The 23624-nt window shown below is 32.8% G+C and overlaps 1 protein-coding gene across 2 annotated transcripts in view; it reads right to left on the bottom strand.

Moving 5' to 3' along the window:
• Positions 1–23624, bottom strand: part of SLC38A9 (solute carrier family 38 member 9) — a 60000-nt gene that overhangs the window by 21430 nt on the left and 14946 nt on the right. For both annotated transcript variants that reach the window (XM_006912467.3, XM_015589825.2), the window contains exons 3-10: positions 19026–19158; positions 15760–15881; positions 15559–15622; positions 15236–15329; positions 13777–13947; positions 11537–11596; positions 9121–9315; positions 7081–7188 (exon numbers count right to left, since the gene is read on the bottom strand). In XM_006912467.3, the coding sequence (XP_006912529.1) occupies positions 7081–7188; positions 9121–9315; positions 11537–11596; positions 13777–13947; positions 15236–15329; positions 15559–15622; positions 15760–15881; positions 19026–19158 (947 nt within the window). The remainder of the gene's footprint in view (positions 1–7080; positions 7189–9120; positions 9316–11536; positions 11597–13776; positions 13948–15235; positions 15330–15558; positions 15623–15759; positions 15882–19025; positions 19159–23624) is intronic.

Raw genomic sequence — 23624 nt, forward strand, 5'->3', positions numbered from 1 at the left:
AGCAACAATGAACTGCTCAGAAAGAGAAATTAAGAAAATTTCATTTATGATAGCATCAAAAAGTATACTTAGGAACAGATTTAACCAAGGAGGTTAAAGATCTGTACACTGAAAACTATAAGACAATGATCAAAGAAATTAAAGAAGACACAAATACATGGAAAGATATTCCATGATGATGGATTAAAAGAATTAATCCATAATTAATTGATAAAATGTCCATATTACCCAAAGCAATCTAAAGATTCGATGAAATCTCTATCAAAATTCCAATGGTATTTTTCATAGAAATAGAACAATCCTAAAATGTGTATGAAATCACAAAAGAACATAATAGTCAAAGCAATGTTGAGAAAGATGAACAAAGCTGGAGATCTAGCATTTTCTGATTTCAAACTATATTATAAAGCTATGGTAATCAAAACAGTATGGTACCAGCAACACACACACACACACACACACACCCATAGATCAATGGAACGCAACAGAGTGCCCAGATATAAACTCATATATGGCACATATGGTCAATTAATTTATGACAAAGGAGCCAAGAATATATATGGGGAAATGACAGTGTCTTCAATAAATGGCGTTGGGAAAACTGGATAGTGACATGCAAAAAAATAAAACTGGACCCCTAACTTACACCATATATAAAAATCTACTCAAAGTAAATTAAGAATTGGCTCTGAGACCTAAAAGCATAAGAGTCCTAGAAGCAAGTATAAAAGGTAAGCTCCTTGGTATCAGTCTAGGCAGTGATTTTTTTTTTTTTAAATTGGCACCAAAAGCAAAGGTAACAAAAGCAAAAATAAATAAATGGTACTACATCAAACTAAAAGCCTTCTTCATAGCAAAGGAAACCATTAATGAAACAAAAAGGCAACCTATAGAAGGGGAGAAAATGTTCACAAATCATATATCTGATAAGGGGTTAATATCCAAAATATATAAATAATTCATACAACTCAACAGCAAAACAATAAACAATTCGATTAAAAACTGGACAGAGGAACTAAATAGATAATTTTCTGAAGACATACAAATGGCCAACAGGCACATACAAATGGTCAACACCACTAACCATCAGAGAAATGCAAATCTACTGACCTTTTGGAGGCATAGACGCCTATCTCCTAGATCAGCCAACCCCAAATAAGGGGGAAGGAGAGTCTCATAGCCAGTCAGTTATTTTTAGCTTAAAATAGAAAGGTCTTCATGATATGGCCTTTGCCTCTATCCCTGTCTCCTATCACTTCCCTAGCAAGTATTCTTTCACTCTAGCTATTTAATTCTTGTAATTTCCTAACTGGGTCATGTTATCTCAGGCCTTCACTGTTGCTCGAACATGTTATTCCCTTGACCTGGCATACACCCCTTCCTCCAATTCTTCATTTAAAGAATTGCTTTTGGCCCTTAAAACGTTTTCTATTGAGAACCTGTCTCTGATTCCAAATTCTTACATGCAACTCCTCTATAGTACTATGGCTCTTGTGTACCTTTGTATTATGATCATTAACTCATGAATTGGTCTTACTGTTCAGCTGTAGGGCAGTGAGCCATGTCTTTTTTCACAATGTATGGCCCATAATCTGAGGCATTCATTTATTTTCAGAATAAAGGACTCTCAACCATGGAAGTGGTCAAATTCTACTTTAAAATGTTCTTCAGAACAATTATGCTTTTTGCCAAGATCTATTAGTTTTCTATAAGCGCTCGTCAATTTAGCTGACCTTTCCTGTCTCTCAGAGAAATCAGCCTCTATTATTGTAAATGCCTAATAAAGCAACTTGTTAATGGATCATTTTCTAACTAAGGCAGGTGACACCACTCTTGTTTTTAACTTATCAAATTAGAGTGAGTAAATATCCAACTTTTTCACAATTAACAAAAACTATCCTTTTGAGTAAATTTCTTGAAAACATGATTCTTTTTTTATAGCTTTTTTGAAATATAATTCACTTACATCTCACCCATTTAAAGTATACAAATAATTTTTAGTATATTCAGAGTTGTGCAACCATCACCACAGTACTTTATTCCTTTCTATTGCCAAATAATATTCTTTTTTTTATAGATATACCATATTTATTCATGCATTCATCAGTGATGGACATTGGGCTGTTTCCACTTTTTGGCTATTATAAACAAATAATGCTGCTGTGAACATACATGTAAAATTTTTTAATGGAAAATATGCCTTTATAAAAAACCCAGACATTTACACAATGATCACTGCATAGTAAATTAAAGAAGACAGATTCTTTGACAAAGTGGTTTTAAAGAAGCACCAAATTTCTGATAATTTTCAAGCTGCCTACTTTATTCCTTTGAGAAGGCATATTAAGAAAGGAAGTAAACAGAGGGGGAGGAGATAATTGTAATACATTAATCTGACTAAGGATGTGTATCTAGAATGAATAAGGAATGCTTATAAATCAATAAAAAATAGAAAAATAGACAAAAGACTTAAAGAGGCACTTGACAAAGGAGGTAATCCAAATAGCCAATGAACACATAAAAAGGTGCTAACTTTATTAGCCATCAGAGAAATGTGAATTAACCATGATACTACTACATATCCACCAGAAAGGCTAGATTAAAAAGATAGAAAATACAAATGTTGGTGAAGATGTGAGCAACTAGTAAACTCAACTGCAAGTAGAAATGTAAATTGGTACAACCATTTTGGAAAGCTGTTTGGCAATATCTACTAAAGTAGAATACATTCATATCCTTTGACCTAGCAGTTCCACGCCTAGATTTATACATATGAGAAAGCTCACTAAAAGATATGTATGAGAATAAAGAGTGCTGTGATAAACATAATAATAAAAACTGGAGACTATTCAAATGTACCTTAACAGTAAAAGGTAAACAAATTGTGGTATAGTTACACAATGAAATACCAATGAAAATGAATGAACTACAAATACAAACAATGATATGGATCATTATTACAACACAATGCTGATAAAAAGAAGCCAGACAGAAAATAATGTGTACCATATATTCCATTCATATTAAGTTAAAAAAAAAAAAAAGCCAGCAAAACTAACCAACATTTAGAAGTTAGAACAGTGGTTATCTTTGCAGGTAGATAATGATTGGTAGGGGGAATAAGAGGTGCTTCTGGAGTGCTAGTAATTTCTGTTTTTGATCTGGGTGTTAGATATCTGGTGTGTTCAGATTATGAAAATTAATCAAGCTGTACATTTCTGAGCTGTGCACTTGTATATATATATGTTACACTTCAATAAAAAGTTCAAAATCAAAAACAAAAAAAGGTGGGACAAATACATAAAAATAAGAAAAGAGAAATTCCATTATATTTAGAGGCATTAAATATCAATGAGTGAGTGGCAAAAAGTAGTCTGCTCCTAATGGAAAGTGAATAATAAAACTATTTAAAGCATCCGTGGTTAGAAAATTATTTTTTCTGGTTGCAAATGAACACAATGCTGCACTCAAATGGCAAATCACCCCATAATTCTTTAAAATCAGTGTCTGAAGTCTCTTTGAAGTCAATTTCAAAGCATCTAATAGTTTTTCATTTTAAAAATATAATCTTAATTGCAGTCTTAAATGTGTAGTAATTTTTTCTCTTAAATGTCTTATTCTAAACATTGTGAAATTTTGCAGTAAGCAGTGTTTTCTTTCTTTTTAATTCTAATTTTTAAATTTTTCAATTACAGATGATATACAATTTATTGTATTACTTTCAGGTGTACAACATAGTGATTAGACATTTATATAACTTATGAAGTGATCATCCCAATAAATCTAGTATCCATCTGACACCATATACAGTTGCTACAATATTATTGACTATATTCCCTGTGCTATCCTTTACATCCCCGTGACTATTTTATAACTATCAATTTGTACTTCCTAATCCCTTCTTTTTCATTCTTCCCCTAACCCCCTTCAATCTGGCAACCATCAAAATGTTCTCTCTATCTATGAGTTTGTTTCTTTATTTTGTTCTTTAGATTTCACATATAAGTGAAATCATATGGCATTTGTTTTTCTCTTTCTTATTCCACTCAGCACAATACCCTCTAGGTCCATTCATGTTGTTGCAGATGGCAAGATATTATTCTTTTTTTATGGCTGAGTAATATTCTATTGTATATATGTACCAACTCTTCTTTATCCATTCATCCATCTATGGACACTCAGGTTACCTTCATATCTTGGCTATTGTAATGTACTCATTGTTGAAAGTTAAATTTTATTAAAAGAATTCTAATAAAAATCAGGAATCTCTTGCTTCATAACTCCCATCCTGAATCCTGTTTCCCAGAGGCAACTAATTCTAACTCTTCTATTTAGTATATTTTAAATTTATAATCTAGCTTATTTTTAAGAAATACACATATTTTTTCCTTTGTTTTTAAATTTTAGACATAATCCATTGATTTTCCATCACTACCACCACTTACACTTTTCCATCTCCTATTCCCCTATATAATCATAATTTTAATTATACAAAATCGATATTCAATGTTTTAATTTTTATGATAATTACATATTATTCATAGTTAGACCATGGAATGTATTATTATTACATTTTCTTTTTTATATAAAAATGCTTTTGTTGATCTGTTTTTTCAGAGGTAATCATTGACTTTTTCCTTTACGGTTGCTAAATTTTCTAGTGAATGCTAATTCTTCCCCAAACTCTCCAAAATAATGGTAAAATTCCACTCTTTCTATATGACACATAAAATAATCTTTTCCATTTTACATTTTTGTTGGGAAATATACCTCCTGGGGCTATCTGTCCACCTGCTATAATCTGGGCTGGTTGCTTTCTAGTCCTGTTGCACAGCTATTTCCTAGGATCTCCCGTCACCATCATTCTGGAAATTTCTTAATTTACTTCCTTCTTTCAGTGGAGCATATTTTGCAGCTTTTTTTTTTTCCCCCTCAGAAAGAGTGCATGGAGGGTAAAATTTTGTGAGACTTTACTTTCCAAAAATATCTTTATTGTACTCTAACACTTGAATGAGAATATAGTGGGATTTTAGAATTTTAGGTTAAAATAACTTATTCTGAGACTTTGATGACACTTCCACTGTCTTCTAGCTTTCAGAGTTATTAAGAAGGCTGATACTATTTTATCCAGACCTTTTCTATAGACCTGTTCTTTGTCCCTGGAATCTTTCAGGGCCTTCTGTTCATCCTTGGTGTTCTTAAATTTTATGATGATATGACCTGGTGTGGGTCTTATTCACAGTGCTGGGCACTGGAGCCCTTTTATATCTGGAAACTCACGTTCTTCAGTTTGGGAGACATTGCTTAAATTAGTTCTTTGAAAATTTTATCTCCTTCAGTTTTTCTCTTCTCTATGGAACTATTTTTAGTTAGATATTGGGCCACCTGAATTAATGCTATAATTTTCTTATCTTTATTCTCCTTTCTTTCTTTCTTATCTCCCTCCCTCCCTCTCTTCCCTCTTTCCTTCTATCCGTACAACCATCCATAATTTTTAGTCTACTTTTTGGGAAGTTAGCTTTATCTTCCAAATTTTCTTTCAATTCTTATTTCTATTATATTTTTGATTTCCAGGACCAAACTCCCTCCTTCTTTCCTTCTTTCCCTCCTTCTTTCCTTCCTTCCCTCCTTCTTTCCTTCCAACACCCAAATATTGTTTCATGCAGCTGTCGCTATCTTTTGTCACTTTGAGGATATAACTTTTTGGAAGTTTTCTTTTGTTTCCTCTCACTTTCTTTCCCCTTCAAGTTCCTTTTTTTCTTTTTTCCTTTTCCGTTTCATTTTCATTCTTAATTAGCCTTTACTGAAAAAGATTTACGACATACTCTCATTCTTGAGAAATTCTTATCACAATAAAGCAATTTATTTCAGGATTGTAACACAAGTCTCTTTTAGTCCTCATGATTCTCCCTTCATGTTATTTATAAATGAAGTGAAATAAATGACTTATTAACTATTTAAATGTTCTCTTTTTCATTTTCTAAACAACTGTTTTTACTCTCTTTTTCTCTCATATTTATCTCTCATGTCTTATCATTAGCAGAAACTTTTATCACTAAGAATCTTAAAATAAATCAATACAGATCTAATTTTAGGAAATAATATCCTAGCCTATTTTTATCAATCAATGGAAAAACTAGCTTAAAGTTGCCCTTTTCATCAGTGTCCAATTTTAAATTCAAGCTGGGAGAGAGGATGCTTTTCAAGTCCCAGTAGTTCCGTTTAGTCTTTGTAGACTTCTAATAGAAATAAAAACTCAAAGCTAATGCAGCCAGATGATTTGAAAACAAATAACTATGGTAACTTAAACAATAGCTTTCAATGACTACCAACTTAGTACACCTAGAAAACCCAGAAATGTAATAATAAAAGAAACAAAAGGAGTCAGAGACAATTATAATTTCAGACTTTAGAGAGTAACATCAGATACTGAATATAGACTTGAAATTTTAGACTGTGTGAATTAACAGTTGAAGAATGGAAAGAAAGCAGTATTGCTAAATCAACAGCAGAATTTTGTACTATTTTCTCCTTAATAGTTTTCAAGATACTAGTGTAACAGTCACTTTCATTTTCCAAGCTGTCTCCTCGTTTAGCATTATCCATTCATTGTTTTATGGTGCTTTTATCGTGTCCCAAATCTTCTAAATTCGGGTGAAATGTAAGAAATTGCCATGGTATAACCATGAGAAAAAAAAGGAGGGAGGGTAAACTCAATATCACCATCTTAAGTAGCCTGAAAAACAAGAATATTAACCACTGACCATGCATTAAATCTCTGAAATTCTAGGGGTATGTTTTCTCAGAAAAGTCTAGAGAACGTATTCTTTTTCAATTGCACTGTAACTTCAATGAACTTCATCTCCCATGTAGAAATGACCCTGGTTATAAAAGGGCCCTGGTTACCCCTCACTGCAAGAGAACCAGAGTAATTTCACCTGTAATTTAGCTTAACTGCATTAATAGAAATGCTCATCATAAAAAATAACATTACTTGTGTTAGAATAGCAATAGTTCAAAATAGTTAACTTAAAGATCATATTATTGTTATTAATTCTTCCTTTGTCCCCAAAAGCTCACCTGGTACAAAAAATTCTGTTGGCGTAAACCAGTGAAATTCCAAATGAAATCCCAGGCGAATAGCCTTCAAGGTGACAAGGAAAATCAAATAGACAACGGACACTGTGCCTGTGAGAAAAAATTCAGAAACTATTCATCATTTTTATATTTTTACAGACTATTTTAAAATCAAGCTTTGTTTCTACTTTTCTCAGCAAAGACTGGAATATTATTAACTCCATTTATTATGCCCACTAAAACCCAGGTGGGATCTAAGGAACAGAAACAAGCTATTTGAGTTACCAGAAAATAAAGCGAAAAACCATGTAGTAGGCCTAAGAAGAATCAGATGAATGTAGTTCATATGTTGCTGAACGCAAAACTGCCTAATTTACATATGAGCTGAATTTAGTGGAGGATACATGCAGAGTCCATTAGAAAACTCTTAGTTTACATAGGAGAAAAAAGGACAACATGAAACTGGCTTTTACTCTATTGGAACTATTAGAAATGGTTAATAAGATGGAAAAGTCTGTCACAAGATTTAATGTACAATGATAAGAAAGTAAAGAGTGAATGTGGAGGATTATAAACCTATTTAGTGATAAGCCAAATAATCCATGAACAATCTGATCTATTATCTAGATGAGGTTCTGATTGGGTAGTACTACTTGCTAAATGGAGATTCCAGATTCCATTCACACGTATTATACACGGGGTAAAGTGGGCATTCAGAATTTTTTAGTAGTCTAGAAGTTACAGGATTATTCTAAGTCCGGTCATTATGGAGTTGAGTCCAAGAAGGTTTCTAGAAGAATTAGATGCTAATTTCTCTAAAGAAGCTGTAGGTTTAAAAGAAAGGGAAAGCACAAAGAAAAAGGGCAAGAGTAGAATATCCTTAAGGAAGTAGAGAATAATCAACCTTGTTAGAAGTCCTGTGATTGATTGTTTTGCCCAATTGAGCAAATTCTTCTGTAAGTTTATATGCTAACTTTCCATAGGAAAGTCGGCAAGCAAATCAGGAAACCACAAATGAGCCACATAAACTCTGCTGCAGGCTTGGAGATGAGCTGATTCAGAAAGAATGAAAACAAGAGGCCAAAGCTTATATAACCACAACTCTTCATTTTCTGTGTGTGTCTGTGGCAGTCTTACAGTGAGTCCTGTTGTGAAGCAAAAGGTATAGATAAATAACCTCATCTCCTCCTTTGGTCTTCTGGAAACCCAAAAGCCACCTCCTTGACGTGCGTGATGAGTAATCTAATTATTTTACACTCTAGGTTGCCTACCAGGAGAACAGATCTACAGGGAGAAAATGAAATCCTATGCTCTATTTGGGGTTATCAATTCTTTATGAATGATATCCTTGCCTTTAGTTAACCAGATCTGAGCTTTCATTGGGGATTCCTTTTGCCATCTTAAGATATGGTCAAAATATTTCTTTAGTGATTCAGAAATTTCTGAAAATTTTTCAGTGATTTCAGAAATTTCTGAAAAATATGGTTCACAGAAAGAAGTATGTTCCTTTAAGGAGGCAATAATAGCATTCCAAGGAAGAATAAGCATTGAGGAGGAGAGCAAAAGCAGAACAAACTTTAGGAGTTTGAGCTAGAGAATGACATCCTAGGTTGAAAGTCAGGTGATAATTCTGTGCTATACTCTTAAATAGAAACTGCAGGAAAAAATATTCCAAAACTTCCCTTAGTAAGTTCTAATGTTTCTGATCATTAGAATTGAGAATTCCTATAATATCCATTTTAGATCTCTCCTCCTGAAATTTTAGTCTATTTCTCTACTATAGCCTCAGAGGAAATAAGGAAGAATTATTCAGTAAGAATAGAATGGGAAACTCAATGACTTGTCTTAAAAGGAATTTGGACTTGGAATGGTCACCTATACATTTTTCTGTGCCAAACTCTATACAGAAAACATATGAGTGAACAAATTACACATAGATGAACAGGCCTGGAAGTAACTCTCTCTCCAGCCAGAACATATTTCCACAGAATCCAGCAGGTATTCTACTACACGGAGGCTCCATAAAACAGTGCCTCAGCTTACCTAGGATATTAAACTTTGAAAAAAATGAAGGGGATTTGAAATTGAGCAGTGGCAGCAGGAGCCCTATGAGATAAAGGGGCACTGTCTTTGACTTATTCCACCACTTTTCAAACTGTTGGAGTCCCGTGTCATTGGCGTAGAAAATCATAGAGCCATTGTCAGGATGGCCGCCATTCCCAGCACTTGGACAAATCACTGCAATAGGAAAGCATCAGATTAGAGAAAACCACAAAGAACAGAAAATGACAACCTCCAGAGACTGACACTTGCTCTATCAACCTCAACTTTTACCATGAATACTAAGTTTCTCTTTTCTGGAAAAAATTGAGGGTTAGAGTTAGATATATTAGAAACCTTTTACCTATAAATAATTAAAAAATGAAGAATGTTAGGAAGTTTTGAGGTATATCCTTAATTTCTACTTGAAACTATAAAAGTATCCCACCAAAAATCCTTTGGTTCCATTGCCAGAGAGAAAATATTGGGCTGGTTGGTGTTTAATCTTATGTATACAATAATATAAGAAATATATTCAGGGTAATGTACGTTATGCTAGTAACCCATACAAGGGTCAAAGAATAGGTTCCCTCTAACAATAAACAAAAGCTATATGTTTGGAATAAAAAGCGGATATCACTGAAACAACTGTCATGGTATTGCCAAAACCTAATTATTGCTTATAGTTTAAGAATCCTGAACTCCAGCAATCCAGAGTAATTATCCTGGAAGCTCATCACACTGTAGAGCAACCTAACAGCCCAGATGATATCCAGAGAACTGGGAAGTGAGTAAAATGTATTTTCCTAACATTGACCTACAAGTGGCAATTTCTTCTATAAGTAGATAGAATACAAATTGTTCTAACTATGTTTCTAATTTCATAATAGAAATAGCTCTTTGTAAAGAACTCTTAATGCTGGTGAAAAACACACTGAGCAACAATCATACTCATCACTAGTCAAAGTGAAAGTGATAGATAGATTGTAGGTTCTGTTTTTAATTTTATTCCGTCTTCATTATTTGGCATGCCACAAAGCCAAACAATTTCTTTCTTCTTCTTTCTTAGTCAGCATTTTAACATATGCTTTTTTCTTCTATGCTCTGGACCAAAGAAAATTAACTTGAATTTTTCTCATGCTAATAACAGTGGTAAAAAGCATAAGCTATGGAAGTAAATTGGCTGCAAAATGAATCTCGACTCTGTCACCTAATAGTTATACAACCTTGGGCAGGTCACTAACTTATATGTGCGTTGGTTTCTACATCTAGAAAGATAACAGTATCTACCTTACAGAGTTGCTGTAAAACATTTAGAATAATGTTTGCACACAGTAAGTATCTAATTAATGTCAGCTATAATTTTTTGTATTAACTGAGAAGGATCGTTTCATACTCTTGCTATATAACACATTGGTAAAAATAAACAGAAGAATAATCAAAAAGGGCTAGTATCAACATAAGATATCACTATGCAAAGTAAACTAACTTTGCTGTTGTGCTCTACAAATCTTCAGTGCAATCGTGATATGTATGAACTCAATAATGAACTGACTTCCTGCTGGATATTAATAAACCAGTTTCATCAATTGATAACAGAATAGCTATAGTAATGAATTTCTCTTTAAGGCAGGATGTGATTTGGTCCTTTGAAAATTCTGAAGTAAGGGATAGGATGCAAAAGATATATTTTTAAATTGTACTAAAATGTTTTAGTATAATTATTCAAAGGTAGGGGTGTGTGTGTGTGTGTGTGTGTCCCCACAGAAATAAAAGCTAATACTTTGCTTACTCATTTTCTAGTCTTAACAAAGAGGTTAAATAGCTAAATTAAGGGACAAAGTAAGACAATAGATAGCAAACACTGGAATGAATGTTTCAAGAGGAGAAACTTTTGTCTGTTCATTATATACTTTAGAAAATTAAGATTTTTTGGGCCAAAACTTCAATTTATTTTTTCATATTTACTAATATCTGTTCATTACTAGGAAATTATTATTCTAAAGGATACATATTTGTGTATCTTAAATATTAGTAACTAAAGCAATAAATGTCTAAAACTAAGTTAACAAACTGAGAGCTATGCTTCTAGACCAAAACAAAGAGCAGTGATCTAGGTTCTTGAAAATATGTATTGATTATTCATAGGCAAATATGGATACTATAAATGTGAGCTACAATTGTGAATTGTATAATATGAACTAAATATTATTTAGCTCACATTAACACGCTCTTTTGTGGAGTTGTTTGTTTTTTTTTTAACACACTGATTGCTAACAATTCAATAGTGTCCCATTAATATAATAATGATTTTGCACTAGTCATTTACCTAAAATAAAGTCACAGGTCCTACCTTAAAACATTTGAAGCAAGGTGGGGAATAAAACACAGGTTAAACTTTAAATTCTGAACAACTTACCAGGGTTGCTATCATTAGTACTCAGTACAGCATCTGTGTCATTAATGTGATGAATAAAATCTAAAAATTAAGGAAAAATACAGCTTAATGAGGAATGAAACATACTAAATTGATCACCCTCTAAAGACTTAGCTATAAAAATCTTTTACGATCTTCTGTGTGGCAACAGTAGCTAATACACTGAACCAAGACTACTCCATTGCTAACATGTCTTCACCTTCTTTAGCTTTTTCTACTGACAGGAATAATGTCATTGGCTTCACAATCCCTTTGTGGAAAAATTTTACATGATTAAGGAATTTTAAAAAATCTACCTGAATTTAGTTAAAAGCCCTGGAATAAAGATAATGTGTACAATTTTCCCCCTATACTTTCACTAATTTATAGAAGTATACTTAACATCTTACATAAACTTCTAAAGTCTGTAAAACCATTATAATGGCCATATTTATCTGCAAATTCATTTAAAGTTTTTACAAAGTATAGTACATGCTTTTATAGACCAAAGGCTACATAGTAATTACTGCTCACAAGTACCACTAAGTTATACTAAAGGAAGTAGCAAAGTAAAAAGCGTATGAAGATACTTGAGTATTCATATCATTCTATAGTGAATGAGAGAATAGGTAAAGGATGTGTTTTCTTGCTAGCCTAAGAGAATTTACTTTACTGGTATGATGTTAACCTTTTATAACCTTAATAAGCATTAATAAAAGTGTCTGATTAAAACTCAAATGAGATGGGAAAAATGTTGGATTAGATTTTAAAGTCATAAAATAAGTAAAAATATGTGAATTATTCACCTTCATTGTATGCTTCTCAAAATAGAATAGAAGAAGTAGTTTAGTGCTCTAGGTTTTTATAGTATCTCCAAAGGTTATTAGTGACTTAAGATTAGAAGTTATAAATCTTTATGTAATTCCTGATGCCAAGACTTACATAAGGCTAGTAAAGCCTAGATACCAAATATGCTGGGTTGAATAGTGTTTCCCCACTATTGTGTCCACCAGAAACTTTCGAATGTGACCTTAGTTGGAAATAGGGCTTTGCAGATATAATCAAGTTAAGATGAGGTCATACTGGATTCGGGTAGGCCCAATGTTCAAGGATTGGTAGATACACTGAGAGAAGACGGCCATGTGAAGACAGAGGCAGTAATTGGAGTGATACAGTTACCAGCCAAGGAATGCCAAGAACAGCCAGCAATCAATCATAGAAGCTAGGAAGAGGCAAGGAAAGACTCTTCCCTAAAGGTTTCAGAGGGAATGGAGCTCTACTGACTCTTTGATTTTGGACTTCTAGTCTCCAGGACTGTGAAAGAATTAAGTTTCTCTTGTTTTAAGCCAAACAGTTATGGTAATTTATTACAGAAGTTGTAACACACCACGCTCAACAAGGATAGGATAGTATGAGAAAGAAAAACTATAAGTTGATATCTTTTATGAAAAGATACAAAGATTCCAAATAAAATATTAGCTCTGCTCCTCCCAAAAGTAAACTGAATGCAGTAAAAAATTTAAAAAATATATAGCATGACTAATAAGTTATTTTAAGTTTTCCTGGAATATAAGAATGATTTAACTATTGCAGAGGTATTCATTTAATTCACCATATTAACAATTTGAAAGAGAAAAGCTTATGACCATTTCAAGAGACGTAGATTAAGTATTTGATAAAATCTAGCACGTTAATAAAAACGCTTAAGAAAATAACAGGCAGGAACATCTTTAAATTACTAAAGGGTACAACCATTATCCCACAACGAAGTCTGTGGTATGTATATAACATATTTACCACATTAAGTTCCATTATTCTACTGTTTTTTAATTTTAAACCCTACTATTTTGAAAATAAATGACTGAAATTTGTTTCCCTGAGATTCTGCACATCAAACTCTTCAGTAACAAATACCAATGAACTTCATAAACTCTGTTATACTAAAATTTTGTGGTCAAGATTGAAACAATGCTTAAAATATCTGCTGGAACTTAGTATTTTATATTAGAGAATTAGAAAAAATATTACTTATTCAAAAATTAGCTTTTGGAAATGAGCATACACATTATATTTGAGATCATAACCACAGAAAACAAATTGAATCTAGTATATTTTCCAAAATTACAAATACTATTTTTTACTTGATTTATCCTAAGTTTAGAATTTAAGGCTGAAATTAAAACATTCTAGTAGTTATTGTATCTGAAAGTAACTGTGTGAAAGCATATGATATGGATACTTACTAAAAATAAACTTTCCAGTATTAAAAAGGAAATTAGACATAAGCACCCAATAAACTATCATTGCTCCAATGAGAGATACCAAGGAGAAAAGGAGGCTTGACCACTGCCCAAAGGAGCCAAAATAATATCTGCAGACATCTGGATATTCCCAGGTAGTGATATCCACTGATGCTAGATAAAAATAAAAGAAAGATAATAAAATTAGATGTTAATCACATATTCCATATTCATAATTTGTTTTCCCCAAATTAACTCAAAATATTTAGTAAAAGATTATGGGTATTCCACCACCAGATATTAGACCATATTATGAAACAACAGAAATGAAAACAAATACATAAAAAGAAATATAGGTCAATTAAATGGTACAGATAACATGAGAAACAGATTATAGTATCATAAAATTTTATAATTGATAAAGTGATAAACCAAGGGTAGACAAAACTGTCAGTAAGGGACAGAAGCCATTACCGAATAATATTTGGCATATTTAAGTAACGATATGGAGAAAAGTTTTCTTGAGTCATACTTTATACCATGTGCCAATTTAAATTTTAGACAATTGAATTAAGAATTTAAAAATTAAGTAACAGAAAAGTTAAAGACAGTGTAAAATTGGAACCTAAAAGGTTATTTTTTTTCTATCAACTGAACTACAGTGGAAAAGGTAGGCAAATATAAACAAACTCATATAATACAAAAGCCATTCAAATATTGCATGGGAAAGAAAATGACTAGAAATGATAGATAAAGAGTTAATGCCTACATCATATAAAGAAATTAGAAGGTCTATAAGAGCATCAAGGGACTTGTAAATAAAAGGAAAAGGAAATAAATAAATAATACAATTAAGAGGAAATATACCACTGCTTAGTAGAGACAGAAAAAAACTGAAGGCTAAGCCTGGTCTGTTGATTTACACTTGCTAGGATTCAATTAGATAATATATGTCTATTTAAGTTCTAAACTATTTTAAAACAATCTAAAAAGGTATTTCTCTGATCCAGAATTTATAGAGATGAGTGGAGGATATATGTTGGCACAATTTTGAGAATTCAGTACACTTTTTCATATTTTTCTAGTTATAATTTCTACTTTTAGGAGATTCCAACATTTAGGCCTTTGAGTAAGGATAGGTTAAAACAAGCCACCATTAACGGGTAAGAATCATAAATTCTCAATTTAGTTCTAGCAAAGGCCTTAATTTAAAAATGACTTTTAAAAATTATTCTTATGAGAAAATTAACACCAAAGTGAGTGCATTCTGCAAAGAACTCCCAGCCTCTCTGAACTTCAAAGGCAGTCATTATCAGTTCAGCCTAATGCTATGAAATAGAGAAGTAAATCTTCAGGAACAAAATAGATAGTTAACACACACGAGGAATGTACACATTAGTGCTCTACCTCAACAGGAAATACTTATTAATATTAATTCATTTCCACTGTAGCAAATTCTTACATATCATAGCTCGTGATTTTACTACTCTGTAGCAGCAATAAAGTGTTAAAAGGCCCATCAGCATGATGATACACATTCCAGTAGTAAATCCAGCCTGTTTAAAAATAAAAATATAGAACAACATATATCATCATGTTAGAATAAACTCACATGTATCATATTATGCTACCCTAAACAATTATGATAAAAACCCGACAACTAATATAAATATAATCATCTATTTTCTTTAATGAATTTTATGTAGATTTATTAAAATGTCTTATAAGACTCACAACATAAAAAGAAAAAAGTTCAGGGAAAAATATGCTGAGAACTTATATTACCTGTTTTATGCCCCAAGGAATACTTAGTATAGATGTTCCCATCATGGTATTCCAAATCATAAAACTGAAAACACAGAGCAATAGCAGTAAAAATATAAAGTTTGACTCTTTAAACATTTTCATTAAGACAAAAATTAAAATAATCAGTAATATTCATTTACATATAGTTTAAGTTATACTCCCCAAAGTAGTTTTACTCACATGGTTACTAAACTGGTATTTTTACCATATCCTTCAGCATAACCTTGAAGTTTATAAGCAGAACCCAATGGACTATATACATAGCACTCTTCTGGAGCTGGAACTACATGATCTGGGGCAATCTGGTAAAAAAAAAAAAAAAAGAAAGAAAGAAAGAAAAAAGAAACAAAGAATTTTAGAACCTGTAAACGTGCAAAATAGGATATTTTCTACATATCTGAGTACCGGACTCTAGACGTATTTCTAAATATCATGAAGAAATAACAGTATGCATCCCTGATTAACAAATATTAAAATTGTTTTTTAAATGTAGTAGAAGATCTAAAGGAGCAAGAATTTAAGGACTATAAACAATCAACTGTTCATCTGAAATGAGAATGAATTCCTAGAATATGCAACTATCAAAATATTTTTCTTTTCATTTTTATGAGAAAGGAGGAAGAAGAGCCAGCAAAGACTGAGATTAAGGAATTCTAGATGGAGGAGACTTGGGGAATTTCAAGAACCAAGTGGTCACGGAACTCCTAAGCGCTGGTGGTTTTAGCAGAGGCAGGCAGGGAACTCAAACAATAAAGAAGTAAGGAGTCAATATGAGGTAAAGGAAGGAATAATAAACGTAGACTATTCTTTTTAAATGCTTTGGTAGAAGAAAAAGGTGAGCTAAAGTGGCCAAAGGAAAAGGCACAGAAGGATTATTAAAGATGGAAGATGTAAACGAAAGAGAAGAAGCCAATAGAAGCTGAGGACATATATAGAGAGAGAACGACTAAATAGATACATGTTTCTTCTATGCATAGCTTCCATCTCCCCTCCATATATTTCTTTCTAATTCTATCTCCCTATTTTGAAGGGAAAAAATATAGTCTCCTGATGGAATTCTGCCCATTTCCCTGAGAATAGTTACTTTGAAAATATGTAGTCCCTACATACAGTAGTTAAAGACATAGGAGATCACTCACATAAATCACAATCTTTTATATTTAGTACCTACCACACAAATCTACAACTCTGCCAGGTTTAGCATTCAAGAAATACAATAATATACAGCCCCTAATTTAAAGAAGTTTAAATTCTAATTGGAAGACACATGAAACAATTAGACAGGGCTATAAGACGGAATAAAAATTAGGTGTTCAACTCTGTGGTATACCATATCACAAGAATGATGAAAAAAATAATGGGACTGGAACAGTTGGAGAAGACTTCAAGGAAGTGATGGAACATTAGGTCTCAGTACGTAGACAGGATATGGACTGGTCCACAAAAGAAAACTTGTTAAATCCTTCTCTCTTTATGCATATGATTGGTGGTATCTTGTGGGTAAAAGATGTCTCAAATGTTATGCCATGATAAACCATGATAGCTACCAAAGCAAGTTCAGAAAAAGTGAAAATCAAAAGTTATGAGAGGTAGGACTAGAAGCTGGAGGATAAGAAGTGGCAAATTCTTAAGAGATACAGAAAAATTGGAGGATTGAATCCCACATTCTGACAGTGGTCTAGAGCAGTGTTCTTCAAACTTGAAGTTTCCTTTGATTTACTCATGGATCTTGTTAAAATACAGATTTTGATTCAGTAGGTATGAAGAAAGAACTGAGATTCTGCATTTTTAACAAGCTCTCAGTGATGCTGATACTGCTGGCTATGCAGGACACACTTTTATTAGCAAAGATCTATGAGACGTTGGCAGCCAAATAATTTTCTTCCCTTCCCCATTTTAGAATAAAAATATTAAGGTAAATAGGGAAATTTTTAGAAGTAAAAAGGTATTACTCTGTAAAGACCTGAGATCAGCAGTTCCATTTGTTCTTCCCTTAAAAATCTTTTTTTTAAAAAAATAATAATAATTTTGGGACTCTCAAAAAATGATGTGGATGTATAAGCATATTCATATCACATTGTTAATTTTAGATCGCTGTTTATATGCTTTGATATACTAGTGTCATCTCACAGTCAGTTAACAAAAGGGATTCAAACAAAAAGGGATTGAGCTTGGGGTACAAAGCTGACTTATATTTCAGGCAAATACCATGCAATCAGGCCTAGACTGGCCCAGCGGGTATCTCTGAAGTTTGCTTCCATAAGCAGAGAGAGCCTCTAGATCTAAACTGGGTCTGAAGATACTGGATTACTTCTAACTCCCAGAGGGCTTAGATAATTGTTATGAAACTAAGACTAAACTACAACTACCAATGTAAAGGCCTAAGGGAGGAAAAAGTGAAAAAAACTGGTGAAATAATTATCCCACCCAGAATATTTTGGAAGTCCCTTCTTGGGCTATATGAAAGAAGATCTTTATACTTCATGTTGCTTAAAATGAGATATCTATGTTCAAGTGACTAGTGCAATCCTTGCCTCCTTAGTAAATATCTAAAGAATGTTGGTTCCCGTTTCCCTTTTTATTATTACCTATAAGAAAGTGATTATCTTTTCTCCAGAAGGTTTCCATTGTTCTTTATGCTTTCAAGTTTCTGAATATCTCATATGTGATAATTTTATAAGCAACCAAATTACTTATAATATTTTTGATCCTAAAATAATAATACAGATTTTAGAAGATCAAGAGTCAGCCAACTATTGCCTGTGGGCCAAATCTGGCCTCCAACCTGATTTTTTAAAGTCCCTCTGCTAAGAATGATTTTTATATTTTTAATGTATAAAACAAAAGTGAAGAATAATATGTAATAATATGTAATAATAATCTGTAGCCTGCAAAGCCTAGAATGTTTAGTATCTACCCTTTGTCTCTTGTTTTTGATATACAAAAGGACATTGCTAAATAGGAAAATATTATTTGTATGTATACACAGACACACACACACACACATATACATACATATATGTATATCTTAGTTTACTACTCCTGAAGAAAATTCCTTCATTTTTCCCTTGTAGTTTCAAACTTAAAAATTGAACAGACTAACCAGAACCTATTATTATTTATATTAATCAATGACCTAAACTACTTCAAAAGTAGTTTATCTTCCTCAAAGCTTTTAGGATTGGGATTAGCAGAATTTAATCCAACAAATTTCTAGATTTGTTTTCAACATAGAGAGATTATTTCAAATCTCTCTATGCTAGCCTAGGTAAGAATGGACTAACCTGAAAAGTAGGACATGTATTACTGTCTTTGACTTTCCACGATGCCATCATCCTTGGAACATGGCCAGCAAATAGTTCAACTTCTGGGAGTTACCCTGGCTCATGCTGTTCACTGCTCATTTCAACTTAACCTCAGATAAGTAGTAATGCTTTGCCCCTTACCAGTGCCTTGTCTGCAGGAGCGGTGAGCCGGCTGTAGTAATGAATCCTCTTGTTCATGGCAGAGGCATGGTCGCTAACCTTCTGAATGACTTCATTCACACTGACGATGTTTGTGGGCTCTATATAGAATGGCCTAGGGAAGGGAATATACACTTGACAATGAATATTCAGCCAGAAATTCTGGAAGTCAGTCATTGAAGAAAATAACTTCTTGTCCTACATTAGAAATGGGATGTACCAAGGCAAGGCATTTACTTCTCACTTTTAGTGAGAAAAGAAAATGTCACAAAAGAAGTATTATTTAATCCACAGAATAAAGCTTTTATCCCACAATACTATAATTTTAAACACACTTTTTTTAAACTTAAGGAATTTAGCAATAAAGGAGATGCAACAGAAAGAGCTTCAATCAGTTATTTAAAAGAAATATAGCAGCTGTCAATTTTCAACAATAAAAGACACAACTTTAAATATTCTCTCAAAAAGCTTTTGGCACTAAATCAAAGAAAACATAGAGAAAAATGTTCCTCTACTAAAGAGTGTCTATTTCTTCTTTATGGGTCAAAATTACTTCCTATGATAAATAGAATTCCTATTTCTTGGTTCATGTTCTAAGGATTAGTGATCTCAACCATGTCCCTTGTGCAGTTTATCCAAAGTACTATGAAATGGAACATCAAGACACTAGAGATATTTTAGCCTTATTGTACTTTTCTTGGATTCCAGTGATATACCCTATTATGCTATTTATGTATATGCTTCCTTCTCATACCTGTGTCCCAATCAACTGCAGATTCTGGTTTTCAATCATCATTTTCAGTTATTAATCCCTTCGGTTCCTAACTGAAACTCCCTCCATTTGCTTTCTAACCTTCCAGTAACACACTATCCAAAACAGAAAGACCAGGCAGAGTGGCATGGAAGGACTACATACCCCTGCTGATTCTCAGATCCCTTGTCAGAAATGATTCTGTACCTCAAAATGTATATAATTGGCTATTTTGGATTATACACATCCAAATAATGAAGGGAAAAAAGGCCAGGAAATTTATCATTGGTTCCATATTACTCCTCTACACAGTTCTGAAAGAAGCTTAAAATGTATTAAAGTATGATAATCATTTCTGTAGACAATGTTAATCTAATCTTGTGGGAAGCACTTGAAAAACTGAGTGACTGAAATTTTAGTTTCTGTTATTTTTCCAACTAACTCTGTTATTAGAGAAATGGTAGTATAGATGTTAAATTTAGTCTTGTCTCTCTAGTTAGCATACTGAATCCTTGAATCTTTCTGTTATTATTTACTCTCCACCATAAATATGGTAGGCATTTTCTAGTTTAATCCAACAAATATCTAGGTAGAACATTTATTAGAGAAAATATGTGGATATGGAGATCAACATGACTATACTATAAGCATATAATTGCTAAATGAATTAAATAATGTCAGTAAATCTCAAGTGGATAAAATAAAAATGAAAGGGCAGAGACAGAATAAACTATCCCTACTTATAAATTTGGTAGCTTGGGGTAACTACCAAACCTCCCAAAGCATTATGGTGTTCTATATAATTTATATCTCTGCTGTGACACTCAGTAGTACTAAAAAGCAATATAAAAATATTTATGTTCAGGAGATAATTTAATCATATCTAGGGTCACACGCTACAGGACATTCCCTTCTTGTTTTGCAAGAATGATGCCCGACAGAATTCAAGAATTACAGCTTTAATGCCAACGTGAAGCAGAGATAGAAACTAATCGATTACTAATGAGACTAAGTATGATTTGATAGAAAGAGATGTAGATGTTCTACTTGTAGATTATTACTCTGAAAATTCAATGGTATTAATATCAACCACTAAGTTGGCTTGAAGGCCTGCCAAAAGGCAGTCCAGGAAGCGCTCTATTTCTTGGTTCCTGGCCTCTTACAGAAGTGTTAACTGCACCAGTTTGGTTGGCTTGGGTACTCTGAGAGCAGAATGACTCTGAAAGTTTTTCTTTTCCAACAGTTTTCATCAAGATGCTATGTGCCTGTTCAAACAAATATTGTGGAATCTTTTCAAAACAGATTCTCATTAAAAACATACAACTCAACATATTTTAACTGAATTATTAGAAACGTGCTTAAAGCTTCATCCAAGAGAGCAAATATATGAATTATATTTCTAAATTGAACTTTAGTTGGATCTGAAAACAATTTTAAAATTAACACTCGTATATAGAGAACAATATTCAGAATAAAAGACTTGAAACACGGGCTTTTTCTTTTGAACACAGTTTCACATGACTGCTCCCTATCAATGTTACTTCCCGTTTGAAATGTAGTTCGATTGTTTCACACTGAAATTATAATAGTTCATGTAGAAGTTATATTTGTCTCATGTTATAAATTTTTATGGTCATGCTATAGAAAAAATGCTTTTAACATTCAGCAAAATTTTAAAAATGCTTTAAAATGTGACTCAAAACCCTATATTTTCATTTAATACACTTATAGACAAAGAAACCTTATTTCCACCTAATGCCTTTCTAGGTTCCACTGCTTAAGTTCCTTAAAAATTTTTGGCTTTTAAATCTGTCTCCATCTTTCTACTGACCAGCTCTGCTCCTCTGACGTTTCATAACAATTCCATGACTCATATGAAGACCCTTGACTTAAAACTGTTCCTTTATTCACGCACCCAAAAGCTGAAGGTTTCAAACACCTGCCAGATTTGGGTAGTTTGTTAAAAAATGAAAATGGAATCAAGTATTCAAAAAATAACATGCAAATAAACATTCAAACATAATGAACCCACTGTACTTGTTTCTATCTGGTTGGTAAAACACTGTATGTCTGTCAGGCAGCTTTCAGTACAGATGACAGACAAAAGTTAATCAAGCCATTGTAACTAGAAATTCCTTGCTGCTACAAGAAAATTATTGGTAACCTCTGGCTTGCTGACATGTTTCTCACTTCCTCTGATGTCTATACAATATCCTCTTTCACAAAAATTCTGCTCTACACTCGAACTTTACTCACTGTCTCCAGAGGCTGAGCCTATATAAGGCTCTTCTCTTCCTATTATGGCTAATTGGGTTACCTTGGTTCTCAAATTTACTAAATATTATCTGAATTCCAACCAAGTATTAAGCATTGTACTAAACATTAAATGATGAATAGGACATAGAACCTCAAGGATCATAATCTGCTGGAGGAGATAGGTAAGTAAGCAATTCCAGTAGAGAGAGAAAACTAGAAAGAAAGAGTGCTTCTGAACGACAATGAAATAAAGAGTAGAGAGGGATGTGTGATGTGGGGTATGTGTAAGGTATATGGAAGGGGAAGCCAAATCATGTCTGGCCAACCACTGAGGAAGTTATACTTAAAATGAATCCTAAAAGATATAACAAGTTAGTCATGGATGGGGAAAAAAATGGAAAGAAACTGTTTAAAAAAATGGAAAAGCATGTAGAACAAACCAGGAGAGAGAGCATGATATATTTTTTAAAACTGTAAGTAGCCAGAAGAGAAGTGGTAAGAGATGAGGTAAATAAACATTCAAACATGTTCCTCCAACAATGACATTTCTATAACCATAGTGTATGATCATCAAAACTTGTATTACTTTTATAATCAGGAAATTCATGAAAAATTATGGGGATAATGTTTTAACTTTTCTGTAGGTTTAACATTTTTTAAATAAATACTTGGGGGAGAAATGATGAAGGGAATAAGTAATCAAAGTATCAAATGCTATATAAAATGAAAAGAAGCAACCTATAAGAAAATCTATTCAGTGTGGTTTCCTCAAGCCAACTGAAGACTGTTTTCAGGAGTAGAGAATAATTCATTGTGCCAAGTGCTACTGCTAAGCCAAATGAGATGAGGACTGATCAATGAAATGACCACGGATGATCAGGATGTGAGCAGTTTTAGTGGAGTGCTAAGTGGAGTGCCTGTCTGAATTGTGATCAAGAGAAAAAATTAAATATGGTAAGTATAAATAATCCTTGCAAGGAGTTTTCTGTACGAATGAATGAAAGAAATGCAGTAGTAGCTGAAGGGGTAAGCATTAAAAATATAAAAATCACCTATAATCCCACAACCAAAATCATTAGTAACATTTTGCCAACCTCATTCTCTTGCAAAAAGCAACTAGTAACAAGTAGAGCAAATGGAAACTCTTGTATACTGTAGTGAGAATGTAAGTTGGTATAACCCCTGTGGAAGATAGTTTGGCATTATCCAGTTAAGTAGAATATATACATAGGCTACCACCAAGCAATTCCACTCTCAGGCATATATCCTAGAAAGGTTCTTGCACACACACCCCAGGAGACACATACAATAATGTTTATAGGAGCATTATTTGTAAAGTCTCCACACTGGAAACATGACAAAAGTCCAACATTACTAAAATGGATAAATGACGTGCAGATGCTCATGGAATAAAATACTAAAAACCACTGGAACTGAAAGAACTACAGTTACACACAACTTGGATGAAAATTACTATGATGAACAAAAATCACAAAATAATACATACGGTATAATTGCATTTACAGCAAAAACAGGTAAAGCTGAATTCTGTATCCAGGGACACACAGACAATA

This window comes from Pteropus alecto, unplaced genomic scaffold (assembly GCF_000325575.1).
Source record: "Pteropus alecto unplaced genomic scaffold, ASM32557v1 scaffold73, whole genome shotgun sequence".
NCBI classification, from domain to species: domain Eukaryota; kingdom Metazoa; phylum Chordata; class Mammalia; order Chiroptera; family Pteropodidae; genus Pteropus; species Pteropus alecto.